This window comes from Macaca mulatta, chromosome 5 (genome assembly GCF_049350105.2).
Source record: "Macaca mulatta isolate MMU2019108-1 chromosome 5, T2T-MMU8v2.0, whole genome shotgun sequence".
Classification (NCBI taxonomy): domain Eukaryota; kingdom Metazoa; phylum Chordata; class Mammalia; order Primates; family Cercopithecidae; genus Macaca; species Macaca mulatta.
In genome coordinates, this window is record NC_133410.1 from 130616446 (window position 1) to 130641261 (window position 24816).

The 24816-nt window shown below is 38.7% G+C and overlaps 2 protein-coding genes across 2 annotated transcripts; one reads left to right on the forward strand and one right to left on the reverse strand.

Annotated features, from left to right (window-relative positions):
* The first annotated feature begins 1970 nt into the window (after nt 1-1970).
* EXOSC9 (exosome component 9) lies at nt 1971-17527 on the forward strand. The gene is made up of 12 exons (XM_015139157.3): nt 1971-2120; nt 2454-2548; nt 3296-3415; nt 3537-3639; nt 5178-5315; nt 8105-8187; nt 10597-10729; nt 12207-12295; nt 13830-13976; nt 14471-14652; nt 16997-17075; nt 17388-17527. Exons 1-12 carry the CDS (start codon nt 2055-2057, stop codon nt 17470-17472), a joined length of 1320 nt encoding a protein of 439 aa, XP_014994643.1. The 5' UTR covers nt 1971-2054; the 3' UTR covers nt 17473-17527.
* CCNA2 (cyclin A2) lies at nt 17087-24408 on the reverse strand. The gene is given in 8 exon segments (NM_001266158.1): nt 17087-18251; nt 18612-18745; nt 19369-19482; nt 19933-20140; nt 21080-21303; nt 21497-21609; nt 22912-23155; nt 23930-24408. Coding segments are annotated over 8 exon segments (1299 nt in total). The 5' UTR covers nt 24143-24408; the 3' UTR covers nt 17087-18202.
* Nucleotides 24409-24816: the final 408 nt, after the last annotated feature.

The window sequence follows — 24816 nt, forward strand, 5'->3', positions numbered from 1 at the left end:
GAAGGAAAGCAAAGTAATCAAGCAGCAATCTCAGAAAAGCAATCTGTCATACTGAGTTTGGGCAGTTGCATGGGAAGCCTTTGCCAAGCCAACAAGGAAGGAGGAAACTAACATTTGAATAGCTATCATGTCCAAAATGTTTCATTAGATACTTTCATTCAGACCACTTAACACAGAGTAATTGTTACTTCCAATCTGAAGATACAGAACTCCCAAATAAGAAAGATTATTTAGCTCACTCCAAGTCCATTTGAGCTGAAGTTTATCTGAAGCCAAAGTCCATTCTCTTTCCATTACCAAGCTGCCTTGCAGGAAGTAACACGCTATTTCAACAAAGGCCTATTTCATTGCTGAAGGGAAAAATTACCAAATGGCCACTGAAAGAACCCAAGGATTTAAATGAAGAACTTATCTACCAGCAGTTCTGGTGTGAAACTGTATAATAAAAATGAACTTATGTTGTTAAAGAACTTAAGTGGTTAGTACCCTGTAATCCCCTTGCCGATTTTGAAAATTAATCATTTCTGTCCACTTTCCTCCTTCTTCACAATTTCTGTCTCCAGACCATGTGGAGCTCATCCCATTTCAGTTTTTGCATATGTTACTCTTTCTGCTTGAAACACTTTTCCTCTCCAGATGGCATCAAGGGTGCTCCTGCTCAACACCAAAGATTTACTTTACTTAAATGTCAGCTCTACAAAGTCACCTGTTCCTGCAACTACCCCTATTAAGATAGCATTCCTATTCTCAGAGAGCACTTACCATTGTGTGAAATTGTTCTATTTGTTTAGGGTTTTTTTGTCTTTCCAAAAAGAATGTAAATTCCTTGAGAGAAAGGATCTTGTCTACCCTGTTTCTCCAGCACTTAAATTATTCTTGGACAGAGTAGGCCCTCTTCAAGTATTTATTGAGTACATGGATTGCAAGTGGTACAAAGTGAGACTAAAATGTATCACTGGTAGAAATAACGTGTGAGAAGCTACCAAAGAAGCCAAAGAGAGACTGCGTAGGAGTTACAGTGCCTACCACCTCTAAAGCAAAAGGAAACAAAATAATAATATGCAAACACTTAAATAGTGCTTACTCCATGCCAGGCACCGTTCTAAACATTTTATGTATCTATTCACTCATTTTATTCCTCATAATAAATAGGTTTCTCACTCCCCGCCGCCCTCTTTTTTTTTTTTTTTTTTTGCAGGTGAGTAATGTGAAGCACACAGGTTAACTTGCCCAGGGTTATAGTAGTTAACGACAGACTTAAAATTTGAACCCTGGCAGTGAACACTTTTTAAAAGTACTATTTGATACTGCCTCTCCAAAAAAGCTGATTGGTTGGCAGCATGGCCCAGCTAAGGTTTCTCTGTGACCATAAAAATAAGTCTATCGACTTAAAATAACTGGAGAGGGGATGAGAAATAAACGGTACATTTAGTTTCAGCCCACAGAAGTAGTAACATCATTGGTTATTACGTGCGAAAGTTCTCCATTCTCATCAACTTCTCAGATCCCACAAAATTTCACCTTTGGCCACAAAAACATCCCATTTCACCATCTTAACTTTCTCCCGCAACCCTTATGCCGCCTCATTCCAGTGTTTGTTCATTTAATATGCTCCAAATCCTGCATCTGCGGCTTTCTAGGGGCCAATGTCAACTCATCTGTGAAATTGCAGTAGTATCTCTCTAGTCTCCACCCCGCAAGAGGACTGAGCGAACGGTGAAGTGTGAGAGCGGTCTACTGATATTAATTTCTACCACTCTGATGGTTATTTTGAGTATCCTTTTCTCCTCCGCATTTTATGAGAAAAGAAACGCAATTTCACGTTCAGAAACGCCCTCCCTAAGCCGCACTGGCTTCTTGCTGACCGCTGGCCCGCCCCAATCACGCTTTGAGTCTGCGCAGTAGCGACTGCCCAAGCCCTTGCCTATTTCCTGCCGCCGCGTTTTGATGACGAAATTTTCCTGCGCCTCGGGACCGGCAGCGGCGCGTAAGGAAAAGTCAGTTTCCGTTTTTCCCGCGGATTCTGGTGCCTGTGGGGCCGGTGACCCAATACCATGAAGGAAACGCCACTCTCAAACTGCGAACGCCGCTTCCTACTCCGTGCCATCGAAGAAAAGAAGGTATGGTTTGGTCCCCGCAGAATTGCGCGCTGCATGGGCGCCCGGGTCTCAAGGTGTGGACTCATACCTGGTCCGCCTGGGCCGGGGGAGCCATTAGGGGAACGACCGGCACGTTCACCCCATTCCCCAGGCTTTATTTTTTTTCGACAGGTTCTTTTCGAGTCTCTAGTCACCCCAGCAGTTGTCCGTGCTGTAGTTTCCACTTTCTTGTATGGGCGGGGTGGTTAGGATTCCACTTTCCCCCAAGTGCTTAGCCCAGGGCCAGACAAAAAGTAGTTGCTTAAGACATACTTGTTGAAGGAATAAATGAATGAATGAATTTGTGCTTAACAGCGGCTGGATGGCAGACAAACCTATGATTATAGGAACATCAGGATCTCATTTGGAACAGATTACGGATGCTGCATTGTGGAACTTGGCAAAACAAGGTAACAGGATTTAAATGAGATAACACATTGAAAAGGGAGAAGTTTGAAAAAAGACCTTATTGACTCGGTTGTTTATAAAGCAGCTAAGAAGTCTGCACAGTATTCTTTGTTTAGCTGACAAAAATAAGTATTTTTTATGCAAGATTTTTTGATTTTGTGGTCACACTTGAACTTTTTAATCATAAACGTATTTTCTGTCACCTATCACATAGTTCTGACTTCTGTAAATCGTGTAGACAACCAGTAGTGCTCATATCGAATTTGTTTCTCACACTAATACAGAGATCTTGAGCATCTTGTCATTAAGTGTACATCCTGATTTCCTGTTTTTCGAGTGACATGAAAGTTAGGTTTTCAAATATTCATTTGAAAGTTGTAAGGCTATTTGGTCAGTTAATGGTGGTGAACTATGGCATGTGAAAACACTTAAATATCAAGTTTTCATGCCATCTTGTATCAATAAATACTTGCTTTAGAGGTAAAGGTCATTGATTTTTTAGAACAATCTGTGGAATAGTAAACATTGTAATAAGAAGAGAGGTGTTTTTTCTGTCGTGTTTTTAGTTGCACCAATTTATGTTTTATTTCTGTGTATATTATACTTTACATATATTTTTTACTTTCTATGATTTATCTGGCTTACTATGATATTACTCACATTAAGATTGAAACTTGTGATCTGTTTCAGATTTTTTTTTTTTGGAAGGAGAGTCTATTTAGTTAATACTTTGTACTTTATCTTTGCAGAGTTCTTGGACAGGTTTCCTGTGAACTTGTGTCTCCAAAACTCAATAGGGCAACAGAAGGTATTCTTTTTTTTAACCTTGAACTCTCTCAGATGGCTGCTCCAGCTTTCGAACCTGGCAGGTATTTAAATCTTTTTCTTAAGCTGCTTTAGTCATAGGAGAACCTAACAGCAATGAGCTTTTGTTTTAATACCAGGTGTTATATTTCATGACAGTAGCCCATTCCTATTTTCTTATTATAGGCAGTCAGATCTCTTGGTGAAGTTGAATCGACTCTTGGAAAGATGTCTAAGAAATTCGAAGTGTATAGACACTGAATCTCTCTGTGTTGTTGCTGGTGAAAAGGTGGGGAATATGCCCATAATTCTTAATCTTAGGATGAATACTGTTGATTCATGGATCCCGGTGTCTGAGCTTTTATTCTCAGAACTTTAGTCAACTCAAGTTTTGTACTGATTCACTTCACTTCAGATGTTCTTGAGTGATACCCTTAGAACTTTGTGCCACCTCTATCTCTCTGAAGGGATAAAAAGCATTATTCTAAAAGGGTGAAAATAGCAACTTAGATTTTTGTGTAAAAATATTTTATTCAAAGAATTTGTGGCTTTTTCATATAATCTCATTTTCTTATCTGCGTTCATAGAAGCAGGTGTTCATAGAAGCAGGTAGTTTTTCATGCAGAACTCAAGAACAGAAGAAATCCTTCATTTGGATAGGTTTATCGAGTTACACAGGGCCACACCATGTCAGTGGCAGGGATAATTTTGAAAATCTTAGTCCCAATAAATTGTGCTGCATTAGGATATTAGACTTTTATTCTTTTTTTTTTTTTGAGACAGAGTCTCACTCTGTTGCCCAGACTGGAGTGCAGTGGTATAATCTCAGCTCACTGCATCCTCTGCCTCCCCTGTTCAAGCAATTCTCCCACTCAGCTTTCTGAGCAGCTGGAACTACAGGCATCTGCCACCACACCCGGCTAATTTTTGTATTTTTAGTAGAGACAGAGTTTCACCATCAGACTGGTCTTGAACTCCAGACCTCAAGTGATCCACCCACCTTGGCCTCCCAAAGTGCTGGGATTATAGGCGTGAGCTACTGTGCCTGGCCAGAATTTGATTCTTGATTAGGGTATTTTGACAAGCATTTTTATTCCAGAGAAGTCATTTAGCTTTCCATATTCCATACCTAAGTATAATACTTCCTATTTGCATTACTTGTAAAGTTATTAAAAATATCACAAAACCTAAAAGGTTAACGTTTTTTAATTTTTGAAAATATTCATTATTTTCTGTTAGGGACAGTGACACTTTCATCCAGGCAGGAGTGCAGTGGTGTTATTATAGCTCACTGTAACCTTAAACTCCTGGGCTCAAGGGATCCTCTCTCCTTAGCCTCCCGAATAGCTAGGACTACAGGCGCATGCCACTCCACCCAGCTAACTAAAAAACTTTTTTTTTTTTCGTAGAGATAGGGTCTTGCTGTGTTGCCCAGGCTGGTCTCGAACTCCTAGGCTCAAGCAATTCTCCCATCTTCGCCTCCCAAAGTGCTGGGATTACAGGTGAATGCCACTGTGCCTGACCTAGAGTTTGTGGTTTTTAACAGACATGATAAAAATGTAATTAGATTTGAGGTTAGGAAAATCTTAGTATTAAACATTAGAGTAGTTCTGTCTATTTAAAGTATGTGTTCTACGATTAAACGACTCACATAGTATTTCAGATGTTTGGCTTAAATTTTCTAAAATACATTTTTTGTTAACAAACTAGAAGGAGTAACTGCATGTTTTAACAGCAAGAAAAATTACTTTGTGCACAATGTTACTTTTCTTGATAAATAGCCACTGGTTGTAATCAGGATTTATTTTATTTTAAATTCACTATCAGGTTTGGCAAATACGTGTAGACCTACATTTATTAAATCATGATGGAAATATTATTGATGCTGCCAGCATTGCTGCAATTGTGGCTTTATGTCACTTCCGAAGACCTGATGTCTCTGTCCAAGGAGATGAAGTAACACTGGTAAGCTCTTATGTGAACCAGGATCCTTGATACGAATGAATGAGGAGGGTCCTAAATGTGCAGGAAACTTGTTTTTAGTGAAGTTATGTTGTAGATGGCAATTGGGTAGGTTCTAAAAATTTGTTCATAAGACTAAAACTGCATATGGTCAAAATTGCCCTTGAAATCTCTTAACAGTTCCTCTATTGAAACATTTGTCAGTAAGAACATACCGTAGCATGGTTTTCCAGAATAGAATTAGATGACTATTTTGGATTGAGCATTAGATGAAGTGTTTGACTTATGTTTAAGGGCCATATGTGTGAAAAATAAATGAATCTCAGCACAGTGAGATGCTTACCCTGCAAGAGGTATGCAATAGCTGAAAAGCACTGAGGAATCAGCAGATTCATATTTGTCTCCAGGATGTTTGTTCATTAGGCAAAGAGCTGATGAAAGTCCATCAGAAATACCCGGAGGGCTTGTTAAAACATATTGCTAGACTCTACTCCCAAAGTGAAACAGGGCTACGACTTAAGAATTTGTACTTTTAACTTTGAGTTCTTAGGTAATACTGATGTTGCTGGTCCAGGGAGCACATTTTGAAAACCATTGACCTACATTTTCTTTATCTTTTGTTCTGAGTATGTCAGTTTTAATTTATATAAATTACTTGCTAGAATAATGAAAGTGCACCGTAGTTGTAGTTTGAATCCTGAAGTTGCAAAAGGACACATCAGATGCCCAGATTTTCTAAACAATGATTCATAATTTTGCTTTTGGGCAGTAGACTGGAGCAGAACCGTTAAAAAGTGAGAAGTAGGGACAAAGGTTTATTAACAGTAGAGGTAATATTCTTTTAGAGGAGGGAGTTTATATAAGGAAGTGAAAAAAAGTAGAAAGCGATTACTACACTTGAAAGATCAATTAAAGAATACTGTGGTGTTCTTGCTAGTGGGAATGTAAAATGGTACAGCCATGTTGGAAAAGTTTGGCAGCTTTCTTAAGTTTTAAGTGTAGACAACATTCTATATTCAGAAAAATAACATTAGAAGGAAATACTCTTTTTTTTTTTTTTTTTGAGACAGGGTCTCACTCTGTTGTCCAGGCTGGGGTGCAGTGGCATGATCTCGGCTCACTGTACCCTCTGCCTCTTGAACTTAAGCAATCCTCCCTCCTCAGTCTCTTGAGTAGCGGGGACTACAGGTGTGTGCCACCCGCTTGACTAATTTTTGTGTTTTTTGTAGAGATATGGTTTCACCAAATTGCCCAGGCTGGTCTTGAACTCCTGGGCTCAAGTGATTCTCCCACCTCGGCCTCCCAAAGTGTTGGGATTACAGGCATGAGCCACCATGGCCAGCTGAAAATACTCCTCTCTTATATGTACATCTTTCAGCAGATTTAACCTTGTAAATTTTTTTTTTTTTTTTTTTTTTGAGACAAGAGTTTCACTCTTGTTGCCCGGGCTGGAGTACAATGATGTGATCTCAACCCACTGCAACATCTGCCTCCCGGGTTCAAGCGATTTTCCTGCCTCAGCCTCCCAAGTAGCTGGAACTATAGGCATGCACAACCACGCCTGGCTAATTTTGTATTTTTAGTAGAGACAGGGTTTCTCCATGTTGGTCAGGCTGGTCTCGAAGTCCCCACCTCGCCTGCATCGGCCTTCCGAAGTGCTGGGATTACAGATGTGAGCCACCGCCCCCGGCCGACTTTATAATATTAAGACAAATTGCAATGGCTTAAAATTGGAAAAAAAAAAAATTCTAGCAATTCCATGCCTAAGAATCTACAGGAGGAATAAGAGCTTATTGTGTTCAGAGACTTGAATGCAAATATTCATAGCATCATGTATTAGCCAGAAACTGGAAACAATTCGAATGTCCAGCTGGTGAGTAGATAAATAAAATGTCATATATACAAATAATGAAATACTGTTCAGTAATGAAAAGAACTGAGCTACTGACAAATGCTGCAAGGTACATGAAGCATGCTGAGTTGAAAGAAGCCAGGCGCAAAACATTACAATTTTTTTTTCCATTTATATAGAATGCTCAGAAAGTCAGATTTACAGAGACAGAAATAAGATAGATCAGTGGTTCCTTGGGGCTAGGGTGGGAGTACACCAGACTCCTATGGACTACAGACAGATTCAAAGGAATTTTGGGGAGTAATGGAAATGTTAAAAAACTAGATTGTGGTGATGAGTCCATAAATATATCCATAACTACACATTTACTAAAAATTGAATCATATACTTAAAATGAGTGGGTTTTGGCTGAGCGCGGTGGCTCACACCTGTAATGCCAGCACTATGAGTGGCCGAGGCAGGTGGATCACCTGAGGTCAGGAGTTTAAGACCAGCCTGACCAATGTGGATAAACCCCGTCTCTACTAAAAATACAAAATTAGCCTGGCATGGTGGCACATGCCTGTAATCCCAGCTACTCGGGAGGCTGAGACACGAGAATCGCTTGAACCCGGGAGGGGCAGGTTGCGGTAAGCTGAGATTGTACCACTGCACTCCAGCCTGGGCAACAAACTTCGTCTCAAAAAAAAAGTGGATTTTATGGGATGTAAATTATATGTATGTCAGTAAATTTTTGAAAAAGGTTTTTGAAGAAGTTGTACAGTTTGAGGAACATGAGTGGCAAAATCAAACAGGTAATTATTAATATAAAAGAAGTTATTTGGGTAGTCAAAGGAATAAAGGAACTTCATTTTTATTTTAGTATTTGATGTGCAAGATGATTTTTTTGTATGTTCATAACTTAGTGACTATAATTATTAAACATTTTCTTTTGAAACAGTATACACCTGAAGAGCGTGATCCTGTACCATTAAGTATCCACCACATGCCCATTTGTGTCAGTTTTGCCTTTTTCCAGCAAGGGTAAGCCTCGCCTTGTTATGGGCCAAAATTACAAATGCAGCTAGGAATTTTATTGTTCTACTCAAGTATGTCATGTTAATATTAAATACTTCACCTAATATTAAAACACCTTATAGTTCCTTTCTTTCTTTGTAAGGGCATTAGTTGGCAAAGAGCTTTCTCAATAGAAGTAACAAAACTCTTATACTATGATGAAGATACTTCTCAACGTTTTTCTTTTCATGGCATACTTATAAACTTAGGAGTTTACTATGGCATGGTAGTGTTTTATGTTTCCTAAGGATGTACAGGGGTTAAGAGAATTATATGCTAGGCTCTAATTTGGGAAAGTGGGATGACAATTACTGTGGGTTATTGGAAGACAGGGGACTTTGGAGCATATTAGATGGAGTAGTTCTAGGAGTCAGTTACAAGAGGGGATGGTTCACAAACTGGAGGAAAAAAATCTAATGTTCTTCAGTTTTCCAGTGTTTACTTAACTGCTAAATCCTTCTGTGGCTGAAAACTTGGAGTTTTTCAGGTCCATTTAATGGTACTTTCAAATGAAAACTTGAGCCTTAAATTCCTTTAGAAACAAGGGAAGATAAAAATATTTCACACAGTGTTGTGTACAAGGACTAGAGAAAAACTTTCAAGTTTTAGTGATTGTAAGTGTAGAGTTTCATCAGAGGAAAATGGGCTAGCATTGTCCAGTAGAAATAAAATGTGAACCATATATATAATTTTCTTATTTTCCTTTTTTTTGTTTTTTTTTTGTTTTTTTTTTTTTTGAGATGAGATCTGGCTTTGTTGCCCAAGCTGGAGTGTAGCAGTGTGATTTTTGCTCACTACAACCTCTGCTTTCTGGGCTCAAGCAATTCTTCAGCCTCAGCCTTCTGAGTAGTTGAGACTACGGGCATGCACCACCATGCCTAGCTAATTTTTGTGTTTTTTGTGAAAAAGAGGTTTTGCCATATTGCCCAGACTGGTCTGGAACTCCTGAGCTCAAAAGTGATCTGACTACCTCAGCCTCCCAAAATGCTGGATTACAGGGATGAGCCACCATGCCTGGCTGTTTCTTTTTCTTTTTTTTTTTTTCTTTTTTTTAAGACAAGGTCTCCCTCTGTCACCCAGGCTTGAGTGCAGTGGCGAGATCGTGGCTTATTGCAGCCTCAACCTCTCAGGCTCAAGTGATTCTCCTGCCTCAGACTCCTGAGTAGCTGGGACCACAGGTGCACACCATGCCCAGCTTATTTATTTTTTGTAGAGATGGGATTTCACTGTGTTGCCCAGGATGGTCTGAAGCTCCTGGGCTCAAGTGATCTGCCCATGTCCACCTCCCGAAGTGCTGGGATTATAGGCTTGAGCCACCATGTGCCGTCTTTGTTACTTTTTAATTTTTTCCTTTATTTTTTTGTGACAGGGTCTCACTGTCACCCAGGCTGGAGTGCAGTGGTGTGATCATAGCTCACTGCAGCCTCCCAACTTCTGAACTCAAGTGATCCTCCCACCTCAGCCTTCCAAGTAGCTGGGACTATAGGTGTGTGGCATACCCAGCTAATTAAAAAATACTTTTTTTTTTGTAGAAACAGGGTCTCACCTTGTTGCCCAGGCTGGTCCCAAACTCATGAGCTCAAGTGATCCTGCAGTCTTGACCTCCCAAAGTGCTGGGCTTACAAGCATGAGCCATCATGCCTGGCCTCATATGTGTAATTCAAAATTTTTAATATGACTACTTATATTTTAAGTACTTATATTTTTAGTAGTCACATTAAAAAGGTAAAATTAATTTTTATATATTTTAATGAATATATTTTCATTTTAATGAAATAAAATGAAATAATCAGTATTTTAGTAATTAGTCATGAGATAGTCTACATTCTTTTATTTCCACTAAGTCTACATTCTTTTATTTCCACTAAGTCTCTGAAATCCAATATTTTACATACTCTGATTACATTTCAAGGACTCAGTAACCACAGGTGACTATTGATGAGTGTACTGGACAGTGCAGAAATAGACAGTATTTTTTTTCATGAGCCATTAGCAGAACACAGTAGAACTTTGGAGTATAGGACATTAGGGCAACTTTAGGGTTAGCCAAATTAACATTATCTAAGTTTTTATTAATGAGCCAGAAGTCATTTAATCAAAGAGATAGCATTATGTTTAGATGATCATTTAAGTAAATCCAATCTGAATTTAATGTGATTTCATTGTAATAACTAGAGATATCCACTTAGCATTCATTTGTGTTCATAAACACAGTAATTTTCTTGTCTCTTTCCCCATTTTAGTGACCCAAATCCATAGGCTCAGACCTTTATTCTTTGTTGACTTTATTGATGTCATCTTTTAAAAATTCATTACCCAAGAAATGGTAAGCATTCGGTCTCAGATTTGTTCAGGTCCATTTAACATTCGTTTCAGAACATATTTATTGGTGGATCCCAATGAACGAGAAGAACGTGTGATGGATGGCTTGCTGGTGATTGCCATGAACAAACATCGAGAGATTTGTACTATCCAGTCCAGTGGTGGGATAATGCTACTAAAAGATCAAGTTAGTGCTTTGATTAATGTCCCATTAAGAATAGGTTGCTTCTCTTTAGATGCTTTTTTTTGTCTTTTAACAAAAATCCAATGGGGATACTTCCAGTGACTGATTCTAGAATGTGTTAGAATGTGGTTTCAGTATTGTCACTATTAAATACATTCTGTTGACTGGTGGCTATGAGGTATCCTCCTCCTTCCTACCTTGGTGCTCCCATGTCTGGCCTGCTAGAGTCTGACCCTTCCGTCTAGAAGCAGGGTCTAGTGAAGAAAAAGATTTATATCCCTATTAAAAAAAAAGTGGCCGGGCATGGTGGCTCACGCCTGTAATCCCAGGACTTTGGGAGGCCGTGGCTGGTGGATCACTTGAGGTCAGGAGTTCAAGACCAGCCTGGCCAACTTGGTGAAACCCATCTCTACTAAAAAGACAAAATTAGCTGGGCGTGGTGGCTGGCACACGCCTGTAATCCCAGCTATTTGGGAGGCTGAGGCAGGAGAATCTCTTGAATATGGGAGGCAGAGGTTGCAGTGAGCTGAGATCGTGCCATTGCACTCCAGTCTGAGCAACAAGAGCCAAATTCCATCTGAAAATATAAATGAATAAATAAATAAATATTAGCCGAGCTTGGTGATGCATGCCTGTGGTCCCGGCCACTTGGGAGGCTGAGGTGGGAAGATTGCTTGAGCCCAAGAGGTGGAGGTTGAGTGAGCTGAGATCGTGCCACTGCATTCCAGCCTGGGCTACAGAATAAGACCCTGTCTCAAGAGCAAATAAAAGTTTTTAAACATCCAATAGTAGAAATTATGTAAAAAGATAGTTTTATTTTTAGGATTTGGGTACAATTGGCAGTAGTTCTGAAACCCAGCTACATATCAGATTCACATGGGAGCTTTTAGAAAATAGATCTCCATATAGCATACAGTGTAGGTGATTAAAAGCTGCTTTAGTTTGAATTCTAGTTGTGCCCCGTACTAGCTGATCTTAGGCAAATGATTTTATATCTTTGGGTCTCACTTTCTTTATCTGTAAAATAGGGAATGATGTTATTGCCAACACCTTGTTGTTATAAGGATATAAAGATAAGATATATTGCACAGTGTCTAGCATATACTAAGTGTGCAATAAATGTTAGTTTCTGGTATCATCATCATCTTTACCAGCATCACAAGTACTACCCAGATTACTCACAAAGAAAGGAAGTTAGTGCATCCTGGAGCATATGTGTCTGTGGTTTCTTCCATGGTATTAGTATTTATACTGTTGTGTAAGAAAGTTTTTGTGTCTGTTCCCATAATGTGATAGTCCTTCACATATCTTAAAACAACTTTCACATCTTGCCTTAATCTGTGTTTACATTGTATTCATGTTTGGAAAAGCCAGGCTTAAATTTATAAAGGTAGAAAAATTAATTTCATGGTTTTAGTTTCATTAGAGAAAACCATTTGGTTTACCGTCTTTAAACAACATAATTCACTTTTATAAATAGGTTTTGAGATGCAGTAAAATCGCTGGTGTGAAAGTAGCAGAAATTACAGAGCTAATATTGAAAGCTTTGGAGAATGACCAAAAAGTAAGGTAAGTAACTTTTCCAGAACTAAATGGTCTTTTATTTTCATTTTTTAAATATTTACTTTTTTTTTTTAGTATAGGCAAACTTTATTATGCATGAACTTGATTTCACAAAGTTAGAATGGCAATTTCACTTAAAATTAACTCATTAAAAAGTGTAAATACCATGGTATAGATATGTTATCCAAAACTCCGAAAGGTAGTGAAACTGGTAACAGATATTGCTACTCATCTTTGGACAGACACAATAAAAGTATTAATGAAACTGGTTTCCAGACAAGTGTGTGTCACTTGCTGCTGTGCCTTAGGGAGGAGAGGATGTTATAACACAAGCATTATTGATGCAGTGACTCGTGGATAGTTGCTCCTTACTAACACTGCTAAAATTAGGATCACAGTTTTTACTTTGTGTGGGAGCTGGTGATTCTTGTTTTATGAGGATATCTTTCAGGGTGTTGGCATCAAACCCACTTATTGCAAAATGCATCACAGATGGGAATTCAACGCTGGGTCAAGTCCAGAATTCCAAAACAATGAAGAGGAAAGACCCGCCTAAGAGCAAGAGGTCTTCATTGCTCCAGGCTCCAAGACACAACACAGGGAACAGGAAATGGCCCTAAATGGTCTTTTAATGTATTTTTTCTCTTAAGGATTTTCCTTGAACAAGGGCAACCATATAAACTTCACACTTGATCTTTCCTTATTTGTTAATCGCAATTGAGTGTACTACTTAGTGTGTTTTTAGAAAGTTGATTGGACTTACTATATTTTCTGCAATTTAAATATAACCTATATTGAAAAATCATGTAAGATTTTTGTTTTTTGAGATGGAGTCTCACTCTGTCACCTAAGCTATAGTGCATTTGTGCAATCTCGGCTCACTGCAGCATCTGCCTCATGGCTTCAAGTGATTCTCCTGCCTCAGCCTCCCAAATAGCTGAGATTACAGATGCATACCACCACGCCCGGCTAATTTTTGTATTTTTAGTAGGGATGGGGTTTCGCCATGTTGGTCAGGCCAGTCTCAAACTCCAGACCTCAGGTGATCCACCCACCTGGGCCTCCCAAAATATTAGGATTACAGGTATGAACCACCACACCTGGAGACCTAAGATTTTTCTTTAACAGTTAACATTTTCTTAGGATAAAAATAATCTAGTAACTCAAATTAATGTAAGGAAACAGGTTGATTCCCATCTCTACTTCTTACTGTGCTATCTTAAGCAAGATATATAACCCAGCATTTCAGTGTCCTCTTCTATAATATGGGATATTAACACTACCTGGTAGGGCTGATTTGAGGGTTAGAGAATAGTGTATTTTAAGCACCTAGCACATGGTCTGGCACATGGTTTAATAAATGATTATGCTATTGGCTCTTGTTAGGCATAATAAATTGGTGAGGTTAAGTTAGATAAACTAATTCTCTTTCAATATTTTTCATCCACCAAAGGATAATAGTTTTTTTCCCTTCCTGTCTTCTGTCTAATCTGTTACCTTCCTCCCGCTTCCTTCCCACCAAAAAAACCCCCACATACAGGAAAGAAGGTGGAAAGTTTGGTTTTGCAGAGTCTATAGCAAATCAAAGGATCACAGCATTTAAAATGGAAAAGGCCCCTATTGATACCTCGGATGTAGAAGAAAAAGCAGAAGAAATCATTGCTGAAGCAGAACCTCCTTCAGAAGTGTATCTTTATTTGGTGGTTTTTGCAGTAACAAGATTCATAACACTTGGCATTATAATATTAGGCTATATGAAGGATGTATATACTGAAATTAGTTTTTGTAAACACTGTACTTTGTTAGAAAAAACACTTAAAATACAAGATAGTGATGTGAGTCATATTCTGTTGATGGTATAACATTCAGCTTCTCTTCAGTTATCCTGGAAAAACCAGATTGTGTTTTAAGGACCAATTTAATTTAGTACTGTAACTAAAATGTTGAAGCTGTCTCTTCACATTTCTTATTATTAATTGCATCCATAAAATCTTGCCTGAGTTATTTTTTCTTCTTCATTGTTCAGCCATCCATAGTGTAGCTATATTAAGTTTTTTTTTTCCCTAGGAACTTGAGGCACACTTGAATCAATCTTACAAGAAGAAAACTTTCATTCTCATCTTTTTCAACAGTCCATCAAATAGCAATATTTTTGTTACTCAGTTTTCTTAACTTGTTAAGTGTTTCTACACCTGTGCTGTGGACTCCTGGAACTGCCCAAATTGGAGAGGGAGTAGAAAACTCCTGGGGTGATCTTGAAGACTCTGAGAAGGAAGATGATGAAGGCGGTGGTGATGAAGCTATCATTCTTGATAGTATAAAAATGGACACTGGAGTAGAAGTCTCTGATATTGGAAGCCAAGGTAGGTGACACTTTATGGCACACTTATTACTATATATTACATATATGTAGTATTTTGTATATACAATAATGCATAAAATGTGTATATTTATATTATCACTATATATAGTAATATATAGCATATCAGCTATATAGAGATGTATACTAGATAAATAACATACAGGATACTATATAGAGAGAATATAGATATATAAATATAGGGATATAAGTATTGCATTTTTAGAGGGGCTAAATATTGTGATTTAAATTTCAACTAAATTATTGTGGCTAACTGCAGTACTAACACGACTTGCTAAAAGAATATGCATATCTTTGTAGAGTAGTGGTACACTTTGGCATAAAATGATAGTGACATTTTTAATTAAAAAAAATTTTTTTTTGTAATGTATTTGGGTGGGTTTTAAGGGAATGAGTTTCTGGAAGATCTTATTCCTCCGTGCTGTCTTTTTTTGTGGTTTCTAGACTGAAACAAAAAGCCCATCCTTTATCGGAACATGTAATACTGTCTAAATAAAACTTTCTGGGATAGAAACATTACACTGGTATAGCAGCCACTAGCCCCACGTGGCTACTGAACACTTGAAATGTGGTTTGTATTACTGAGAACTGAATTTTTAATTTTATTTAATACAAAATTAAGCAGCCACATGTAGCTAGTGGCTACCATACTAGACATTGCAGTATTAGAACATAAAAAAATTCTAGAAATGACTAGAATACTGATAGTCCTAGACGTTGCTTGCATTTTGAAAGCCATAGAACTGAAGAAGTTGTTTTTGTGTATGGTTATTTTTACTTAAAAAAAAAAAAAAAGCAAATTCTTGCTGGTCTAGATAATAGAATAATGACTTATTTTCTTATGTGGTAAGAACAGAAATCCTACAAGGAACTGGGAACTAGGCTGGCAGGGAAAACTGAAGGTGATATGTTTAGTAGGAATGTAAAACAAATACTTCTGTTTTCAAAGAGAGAAATTATGAACACTACTAGAGCCTGAGCTTTTTGTTTTTTTACTTAATAGGGAAGGAAAAAATTTCCCATTGATTGGGACCCTTACTCATATTTCCCAGTGGTTACTTCTATTTGGTATAATTCTTCCAAATACTTGTCCCAGGTATTTATTTACTCTCTGTGCAGTGATATAAGCTAATGCTGCATAGACTTATGTAGCATTGAATATAACTAGTTGGTTTAACAATTCTCTTATTGTTGAAGATGTAAGTTGTTTCCATTTTTTCACTGTTAACAATATCCTTGCACTTGCATATACCTTATATGTTTGTTTAGTGTATTCTTCTAACAGTGAATAGTATTTTCAATTGAATATAATGAAGGTGGACCTAAGAATTGGAAAAATGGAGCAGGTACAGCCTTTCTAAAGCATGTGAAGAAAGGGAGAAACTAACTGAAAACTAAAAATACAAAGAATTGATATGGGTTAATTCACGTTTTATGTATATCATTAACTAATGATCAGGAGAAAAATAGGCAAAAGACAGGGAGCAGTACTCAAAATATACAAATGGCCAGTAATATTTTTCATGGTCAGCCCTGATAGTAATACAAATAAAATCCAAAGAAAAATGACATGGCATTTTTTGTTACTGTATTTTGGGCAGTATTAAAAATACCAGCAATGCCAAAGGTATATGGGAAATGGGTTTTTATTTATTGGAATGTAAACTGGAACTATTTCTGGAGGAATAGAGTAGCACAAACAATTCAATTGTCTCTACAAAAGATGATATATAGATTTCCCCCTAACTTTTCTATTATGACATGTACCAAATTGTCACGCCATTCGAGCACTTGCAGGAAATAAGAGTTTAAAGAAACAAATGTTACAGACAAGTTCTAGAGTGCTCTAAGAAGCTGATTTAAAGAGAAGAGTAAGCCTCCACCTAAAGAGTGGCATGGGCTGTTATATGCAAATAGTCTTATTTTTATTTATTTTTTAGGATGGAGTCTTCCTCTGTCACCCAGACTGGAGTACAGTGGTACTGCAACCTCAACCTCCCTGGTTCAAGCGATTCTCATGCCTCAGCCTCACGAGTAGCTGGGCCTATAAGCACATGCCACCACAACTGGCTAATTTTTCTGTTTTTAATAGAGATGGTGTTTCACCATGTTGGCCAGGCTGGACTCGAGCTCCTGACCTCAGGTGACCAAAATGACCTCAGCCTACTAAAATGCGGGGATTAAAAGTGTGAGCTACCACGCCCAGCCCAACCCCAGCCCCAGCAGTAAGAGTTTTAGAACGTCTGATAGAAATAAACTTGTGCAGAAGTAAATATTGCAAGAGATTGCTTACCCTTTTTTTTTTTTTTTTTTTAAAAAAAAAAAAGATGCTCCCATAATACTGTCAGATAGTGAAGAAGAAGAAATGATCATTTTGGAACCAGACAAGAATCCAAAGAAAATAAGGTAACACGTTTCTGGTTTATTTCAAATGTATATATATATATATTCAACACTTCTAGAGGTTTGCTCTCTGGTTTTACTCTCATCTTGCCACACGACTATAAACAAAAAGACGTCCCTTTTTCATTAGCGATCCATCTGTTCTGTGATTTCTTTACCTTGTGATTTATAAAAATTAGGACCAAAATCTATAGAACTCTTTGGATGCCAGTCTTACACATTTTATATCCTATTGGAAAACTAAGAAATGCCTCTTATTTCAATAATCCAAAACTTAACAAGCATACGCTTAGTAAATTCTTACTTTATTAACAGAACACAGACCACCAGTGCAAAACAAGAAAAAGCACCAAGTAAAAAGCCAGTGAAAAGAAGAAAAAAGAAGAGAGCTGCCAATTAAAGCTAACAGTTGTATATTTGTATATATAACTATTAAAAGGATATTTATTCCATTCTAAGAACCCTGGGTATTTTTTATTCACAAATCCATTATAAAATCTAGCAGGGTTTTAAAAATAGTTTTTTGTTTTTAATGTTATGCTTTAAAATAATAAACCTTCTGGAGCATTTCTCGTCTGTTAATTTGCACGTAAGCTTCCCACCCTCTTCCGCTCCCAGCCTCTGTTTAGTTTGCAGAACCTAAACAGGTTTTACAAAGAGTGAAAAAGTCTGTATTCAGATATGCTTAGATTATGCCCATCAGCAAATTGATCCAGTTGCTTAGGAAAATGAATGTTAGAATTTGAGGGTCTGTTTTCCTAAACCTACTTTAATTTTAGAGGAAGGTTTTCACTTCTCATTATATAGTAAACCAAGTAAACTTTTTTAATTGAAATCCTGAAGAAGTTAAATTTGACTTGCGAAGTTTTCCAAATCAATTTATTATCCTGACAGCTGGCATCATTAATACTTTAACAAAACCACTTAAAATTAGCCAAATATCTAAGACAGATACATATACAAAAGATATACAAATTAAAACCATTTAAAAAGTAATAGATACCATAATTTGTACTTGGCCATAACTTCTGTATTCAGAAATGATTGTAAAATTAAAACCTAAGTTAAAAACTGTACACCATATACTTTGAGTGATTTACATCTTAGAAAACAAAGGCAGTCTTTCATTGTTACAGATTTAGTGTCTCTGGTGGGTTGAGGAGAGAAACACCATGATACCTGTAAGTAGGAAAAAAAAAAACAAAAACATTTTTAGTAAACAGTCACTGGGTAAAGGAGATCATGGAATAATGTTTGTACTCATGTATTGGGAACTAAAAAATGCTATTTCTCTCTGACCGAGTTGATGGTGTTAGAAACATTGGTCCCTGAAACACACATGCATGCCCCTCTTCCTTCTCTCTCCTCCCCCAGACCCAGGGCAGAAAGCATGAACTGCAACCTTCTTCAAACACATAACCAATTAAGAGAACAGCTTCTTAAGGAGGCTATGGCAGATTCATGAATGAAGTTAAAATGTCAAAGATCTCTGAACCATAATCTAGAAAAGTAAGCTTCCATATTCAAGTTAATTCTTACTTTGAATTTTTGTACTTTTCTCTTATTGACTGTTGTGCATGCTGTGGAGCTTTGAGGTAGGTCTGGTGAAGGTCCATGAGACAAGGCTTAAGACTTTCCAGGGTATATCCAGTCTTTCGTATTAATGATTCAGGCTACAGAGAAGGGAATAGGAAGCCCTGAGTTGTGCTTTTAGTAACAGACACCAGTTAATAGTTAGCATTAAGCTTATGTTAAATTTCAGTACTAATCTTTATAACTTTTCCAACTACTAGCTTTCTCAGGCCATTATTCCATCTCTCGATCCATTTTTTACTACTTTCTCTGCCAGCAACAGGTCAGATGCTTTTTAAAAAGCTCACCTTTCAATCCAAGTTACAACTAAGCTTACTACCTAACAAAAAGCTACTGTTCAACAGGTAACATGCCTTAAACAGTATATAATCATCCCTCAGTATCCATGAGGGATTGGTTCCAGGACCCTCCCCAAGTATACCCAAATCTGTACATATTCAAGTCCTGCAGCCACCCTTCCATATATATGGGTTTTGAATTCCCTGAATACTGTAGTTTCAATCCACATGTAATTGGAAAAAAATCCATGTGTAAGTGGACTCACACAGTTCAAACCTGTATTTTTCAAAGGTCAACTGTATATATTTGAAGTTTTTCCAAGTAAGAACATCTAGGCAACCCTCAGTTTTGTAGGACAATTATTATTTAATCTGGCATAGGCATTTCAGTCACAAGATAGGTGTGTGAAGACCGTAATACATACCCAGCTTTGTCCTGTGACTGTGTAGAGTGCTAAATGAAAGGCGGCTCCAGCAATAACTGATGGCAAATACTTTAGGTATGGGTCAGCATCTATCAAACTTAATTCTCCCAAAAACTGGAATAAAAAATACTTTATGATCACAAGAGCGTTTAGAATTCAAATGTCAAACCTCTGCCTTCTAACCTAATATTTTCCTGCCTTTGATAATGGCTCTGTAGCAACCCTAGAAAAAAATATTTCACAGCCTCATCTTTAAACATATCAATCATTTTAGTGTTTTGTTCCATCCTCATCCTGTATTTTCCCTCCTTTATTAACTTTTAAAAAACAATTCTTCTGACTACCCATCCCCAAGATGTCATCCTTAGACCTCTGCTTCTAGTGCTTTCCTGATATAGATTATCTTTTGCCAGCAGCAGGCTTTCTTCCATACTGCAGCATTAATCTCCATCTGAATACTAAATCTCTTCACCATGCTGTACAAAGGAACTACGTTCCTGTACAAAGGAATTAGGGCTTACATTACCTAAGAATCGCCATTCAACAAAATGAAAGTTAACTCACCATTGCTAAACTTTCAACTTTGCTGTTTGCAGGCTGCTGATGCAGAAAGTATTGGGTAAGAAACTGATTTACTGTTGGAGCAGCTAAGTCAAAAGTAAGGACTTTCAAAACTAGATGCTCCATTCTCAGAACTTGTTTCTTGGTGTAGGTATCATCTGTAATGTACACAAACTCTGCTACTTCTGGGGGGTATATTTCTTCAAACTTTCTACAATGAAAAAAGTTTTAAGTAATCAGTCCTAAAAGAGAAGCAAGCTTCCTTATCCCAATTCTGAAATCCCATTAGCAGAATATATGGAATGAATCCAAAATCCATACCCACTGCATTTCCAGACACTTGATCATCATTTCTAGTAAAGACTGGATAGCTAATTGCTAATTAAAAGGCCCAAATCAATAAAGGACTTTTGAGATATTTTTCCCAGTTCAGTCAAAGGAAGTAAATGAAAGGCATGAGACTTCTCAAGATGGGAACAATGCCGGAGTTCACCAAGTAGCTGAAAATTTAGGAAATACAAATCTTAGGAAAACATGTTTCAAGTTTTCATTTTTAAATTGTTTTTTTTTTTTGAGACAGTCTTGCTCTCTTGCCCAGGCCAGAGTGCAGTGGTCCAATCTTAACTTACTGCAACCTCCCCGCTCCAGGTTCAAGCGATTCTCCTGCCTTAGCCTCCCCAGTAGCTGAGATTACAGGCATGTGTCACCATGCCCAGCCAATTTTTGTATTTTTAGTAGAGACAGGGTTTCGCCATGATGACCAGGCTGGTCTCGAACTCCTGACCTCAAGTGATCCGCCCACCTTGGCCTCCCAAATTGCTGGGATTATAGGCGCAAGCCACCGCACCCAGCCTTTACTTCTTAATAAAAGAGACACTGCTTATATGCCAGAAAGTAATATTGGAAGGAAAATGTTTTAAAATTTCTAACCTAGTGTACTATATCGTCTTCAAGGAATCCAGTTTGGGGAAAAACAGTGTTATAGATTAGAACACAGTTTCATCCTCCACTTCCCCAACCCCACCACATTGCCATCCCTGAAGTAGTCACTGACTCTGCCTGGTGTATGTTAAAAGGTCACCATTAAAAATCAGTTTCTTCCCTAGACAAAAGATCGTGATCACTTTTAAACAAACCAAGGTAGACTTACGAGGCTAACAGCATAGCAGCAGTGCCCACAAGCTGAAGCTTTCCTCTCAGCACTGACATGGAAGAAAGGAACCTATCAATGTAGTTCACAGCCAAATGCAGGGTCTCATTCTGTAGTTTATATTCTTCTCCTACTTCAACTAACCAGTCCACGAGGATAGCTCTCATACTGTTAGTGATGTCTGGCTGTTTCTTCATGTAACCCACTTTAGGTTTACATTTAACCTATTGAGAAAAGTATTTAGTAGTGTTAAAATTGCAATTAGATTATTTTACAATTAAGAGAGGCTACATGCTATAAACTTAACTGTAGCATTAGAATAATTCATTAGTTTAAAAATTTAAACATTATCCTCTCAATTTCATTTAGCCACATTTAACAAATACATTACACAAACTGGATTCAGAGAACCTTTACCTCCATTTCCCTAAGGTATGTGTGAATATCCTCATGGTAGTCTGGTACTTCATTAACACTCAGTGGCTTTTCATCTTCTAATACAATTGACATGTCCATAGTATGTGGTGACTCTGGGACAATTAAAAAGATATGATTAAATTAATTGTTTGTCTACTTAGTTTAATAGCTAAAAATGACTGCCCTTGTAAGGAATTTCATATTAACAAAGCACTTATTTCATCAAACTAAAAAGAGCTTCTCATGACGAAAAAGGTAGAATATTTTACCTTAGTCTCAGTATCTCTGTACATATAGCTTTGGAATGATTTTAGTTAATGAAGGGGGAAAGAAAACCATATTAGTAGGCCCCTAACAGGAAAACGAGAATCAGGTATTATCTTAAAGTATCCATCTTCCACAACAGAAAGGAGCAGATGGCATGGTGGTTCTGTTAGGACAGAACATTTAAAATCCAAGTTTTGAGATAATATCTAAGATTTGCCCTAAGAGAGACTGCAGATCCCAGAGTCTGACATATACAAAGCCCAATTAGGCGATAGCTAGAATCAGTTAAATGGCCTCCATTAACAAGTGTTATTAAGAAATTAGGTTTGTTATGGGCAAATGGATTAACACTATAAATTTATTTTTTGTAGTATAAATTATCTTTTGAAGCAAAGAGTATCATCCATTATTCTTTTCGCTTCAAAGATCACCTTGAGATTAAACATTTTCTGCAAAATTTTGATAAAAACACACAAATTATTATTTCCAAAGGACTTTTCCTGCTCACCCCTCCTTCCCCACGATCAATACAACTAAAACTAAAATGAGACTGGATTTAGTGAGCTGTCCAGTGACTCGATATCCCTAGGGCAAAGAAACAGTACAAACTGCAAAGAGCTGTTTGCAGCAGCTACTTTAATACATGGGTAAGAGTAAACAGCCATGGTACAACTGTTTACTTGTAGGAGGAAAAGTGTCACTTTCTGGTATCAGATGATAATCCAGACTGGTTTTATAGAAACAAAATTATAAAACTGGAAGAGATGTAATCACAATATTTAAGACTGCATCTTCAAATAGCACTCTCTAAGTGATATATAAGTGAGTTAAATAAAACAAATCTATTCTCCCAACCAAGAACACATTTATGGGATCAGATTAAAATAAGCATTTAAGATCTAATTATAATTAGACTGATGTGACTGGCAGTGAACCTGAAAGAGCACTAGGTTAGGATCCTTTTGTACATCACCAGGTCGAGTGTTAGCTGTGAGATCTGAGATAAGTCACATCCTTTCTAAGCCTTGTTACATTAAACCTAACTCACTGTAATCAAAATGACTACATAAGACATCTTAAAATGCAAATCATTAATATCTAATAATTATAATTACCGTAAATTCATATAGATTTTCCTTAAAACTTACCAAAACTACCATCCATTGGATAATCAAGAGGGACCAATGGTTTTCTGGGTCCAGGTAAACTAATGGCTGAATTAAAAGCCAGGGCATCTTCACGCTCCTTTTTTTGAGATTCAGCTGGCTGCTTCTGAGTCTCTTTTTCTGCTTCATCCACATGAATGGTGAATGCAGGCTGTTTACTGTTTGCTTTCCAAGGAGGAACGGTGACATGCTCATCATTTACAGGAAGATCCTTAAGGGGTGCAACCTAAACAAAAATAAATAACTGGCTTTGAGCCTACTAAATAGTTTTGCATTCTTTCTCTTATGGGTGTTGGCCTTTGCTTTTTCTCCCAAATACTCTATCAGGAATTAAACTTTCTGGGACAAACAATAGTTTGAGTATTCAAAAGAGAAGGGATGTTCCCATTTGTCACAGGCATTCCCACAAAGGCTATCAATAGATAACACTAGGTGGAATTATGCAAAACTAATCAGGGCCACAAGAAGGGTCGGGTGGCAAGTCAATACATGACAAGTTTAGGAAAGACATGGCAAAAAAGTGTTGGTTCACCACTGTCGCCCGAGGGTGGAGCAACAGAGCAAATCTGGCTAAAATGGCGGAATTTGCCAAAAGCAAAGTTATTTCGTACACCCTTTTCTAAAGTAGAGGTTATCTCTTAACCATGAGGAGGAGGGGGGTCAGAGTCCTACAGTAGTGCCTGGGGTTTAAAAGTGGAGAGAAAGGCGCGGAGCTGAGCGAAGACTACACGTTTTAGAGCTTGGTTTGACCCCATTATGTACAGGCAGATGCCACCTATAGAGAGCAGACAGGCAGCATACACAGTGTTGGCGGGGTCCTGATGCTAATAATGGGAGAATTCCTATTGTGGCATCCCACACACCAGCACCAAGTGGACTCCAGACCCTGGCCCCCTTCCAAAAGCCCAGGACATGCCTTCTCGCCACTCTTCTCTGCCTGCTAAGCCAGTGCCAAACCCTGCTCGACCCACCCTCCTGCAGACATCCCGCATCCCTTTACCCGTCGCGTCTTCGGCCTCTGCTGCTGCGCTAGACCCCGCGGGTTCCCGGCCTTCAGTACCGCCAGCGCGGCCCGGGTCCGCGGTTGCTGGACGGGCGCTGCCTTTTCCGGGTTGATATTCTCCTGGTCCTCTTGGAGCGCAGTCTGCTGCAATGCTAGTAGCGCTGAGCCCGCCTCGCGGGTCGCAGGCCCCGGCGCGGAGTTGCCCAACATCACTACTCCCGGGAGTGGACGGCGGGATCAGCCTGCGGCGCCAAGCAGCGTGCACTCTGCCCAGCCCACCCGGCCAAAGAACAGTCGTAGCCGCCGGTCGCAGCCCAGGCCAGCCTACCCGCCCGCCCGCTCACCCAGCTCGAGACCACGCAGGGTCGAGGAGGTTGCGAAAGGCGCAGGAAGGCACGGCCGGGCGTGGCGGGCCAAAGACACCCCGAGATGTAGCGAGCAGCCCGCCGGAGCGGCGGCTGTTCTTGCAGTTCAAGTATCCCGCGACTATTGAAATGGACCAATGAAAGCGCTCGCGGCCTTGACGTCATTCGAGGCGACAGGGTCGCAAGCGAGTGAAGGAAGCACCAAAGGAAACTGAGCAGGGGCGGGGCAGGAGGGAGAAACGAACTGGGGCTGGGGCGGGAGAAAACGCCTGCGCGGGTCGGGGAGAGCTAGGGGTACTCAGGGCCCGAGCTTCCGATTACTTTGAGCCACCTGGAGAGCGAGGCGGTCCAAAGGCTGACTCTAAGCCTTTTAGGGAATTAAGCGGAATTAAACTTTGGCGACTATCATTTGGGCTGCCCAGCCTTTAGCTCTGGGACCTCTAGTTAGCTCAAGTGACTTTTTCCCAAGGTCTAAAATCTGGACCACGTTTTTCAGTATCTCCGATTCTCCGTTTTCTT

Excerpts from the sequence above, each read along its gene's own strand:
- EXOSC9 (XM_015139157.3), top strand. The coding sequence starts at position 2,055 with ATGAAGGAAACGCCACTCTCAAACTGCGAACGCCGCTTCCTACTCCGT. Across the intron at positions 5,316-8,104 it reads AAGGAGATGAAGTAACACTG|TATACACCTGAAGAGCGTGA; the intron begins GTAAGCTCTTAT and ends CTTTTGAAACAG. Across the intron at positions 13,977-14,470 it reads GCAGAACCTCCTTCAGAAGT|TGTTTCTACACCTGTGCTGT; the intron begins GTATCTTTATTT and ends TAACTTGTTAAG.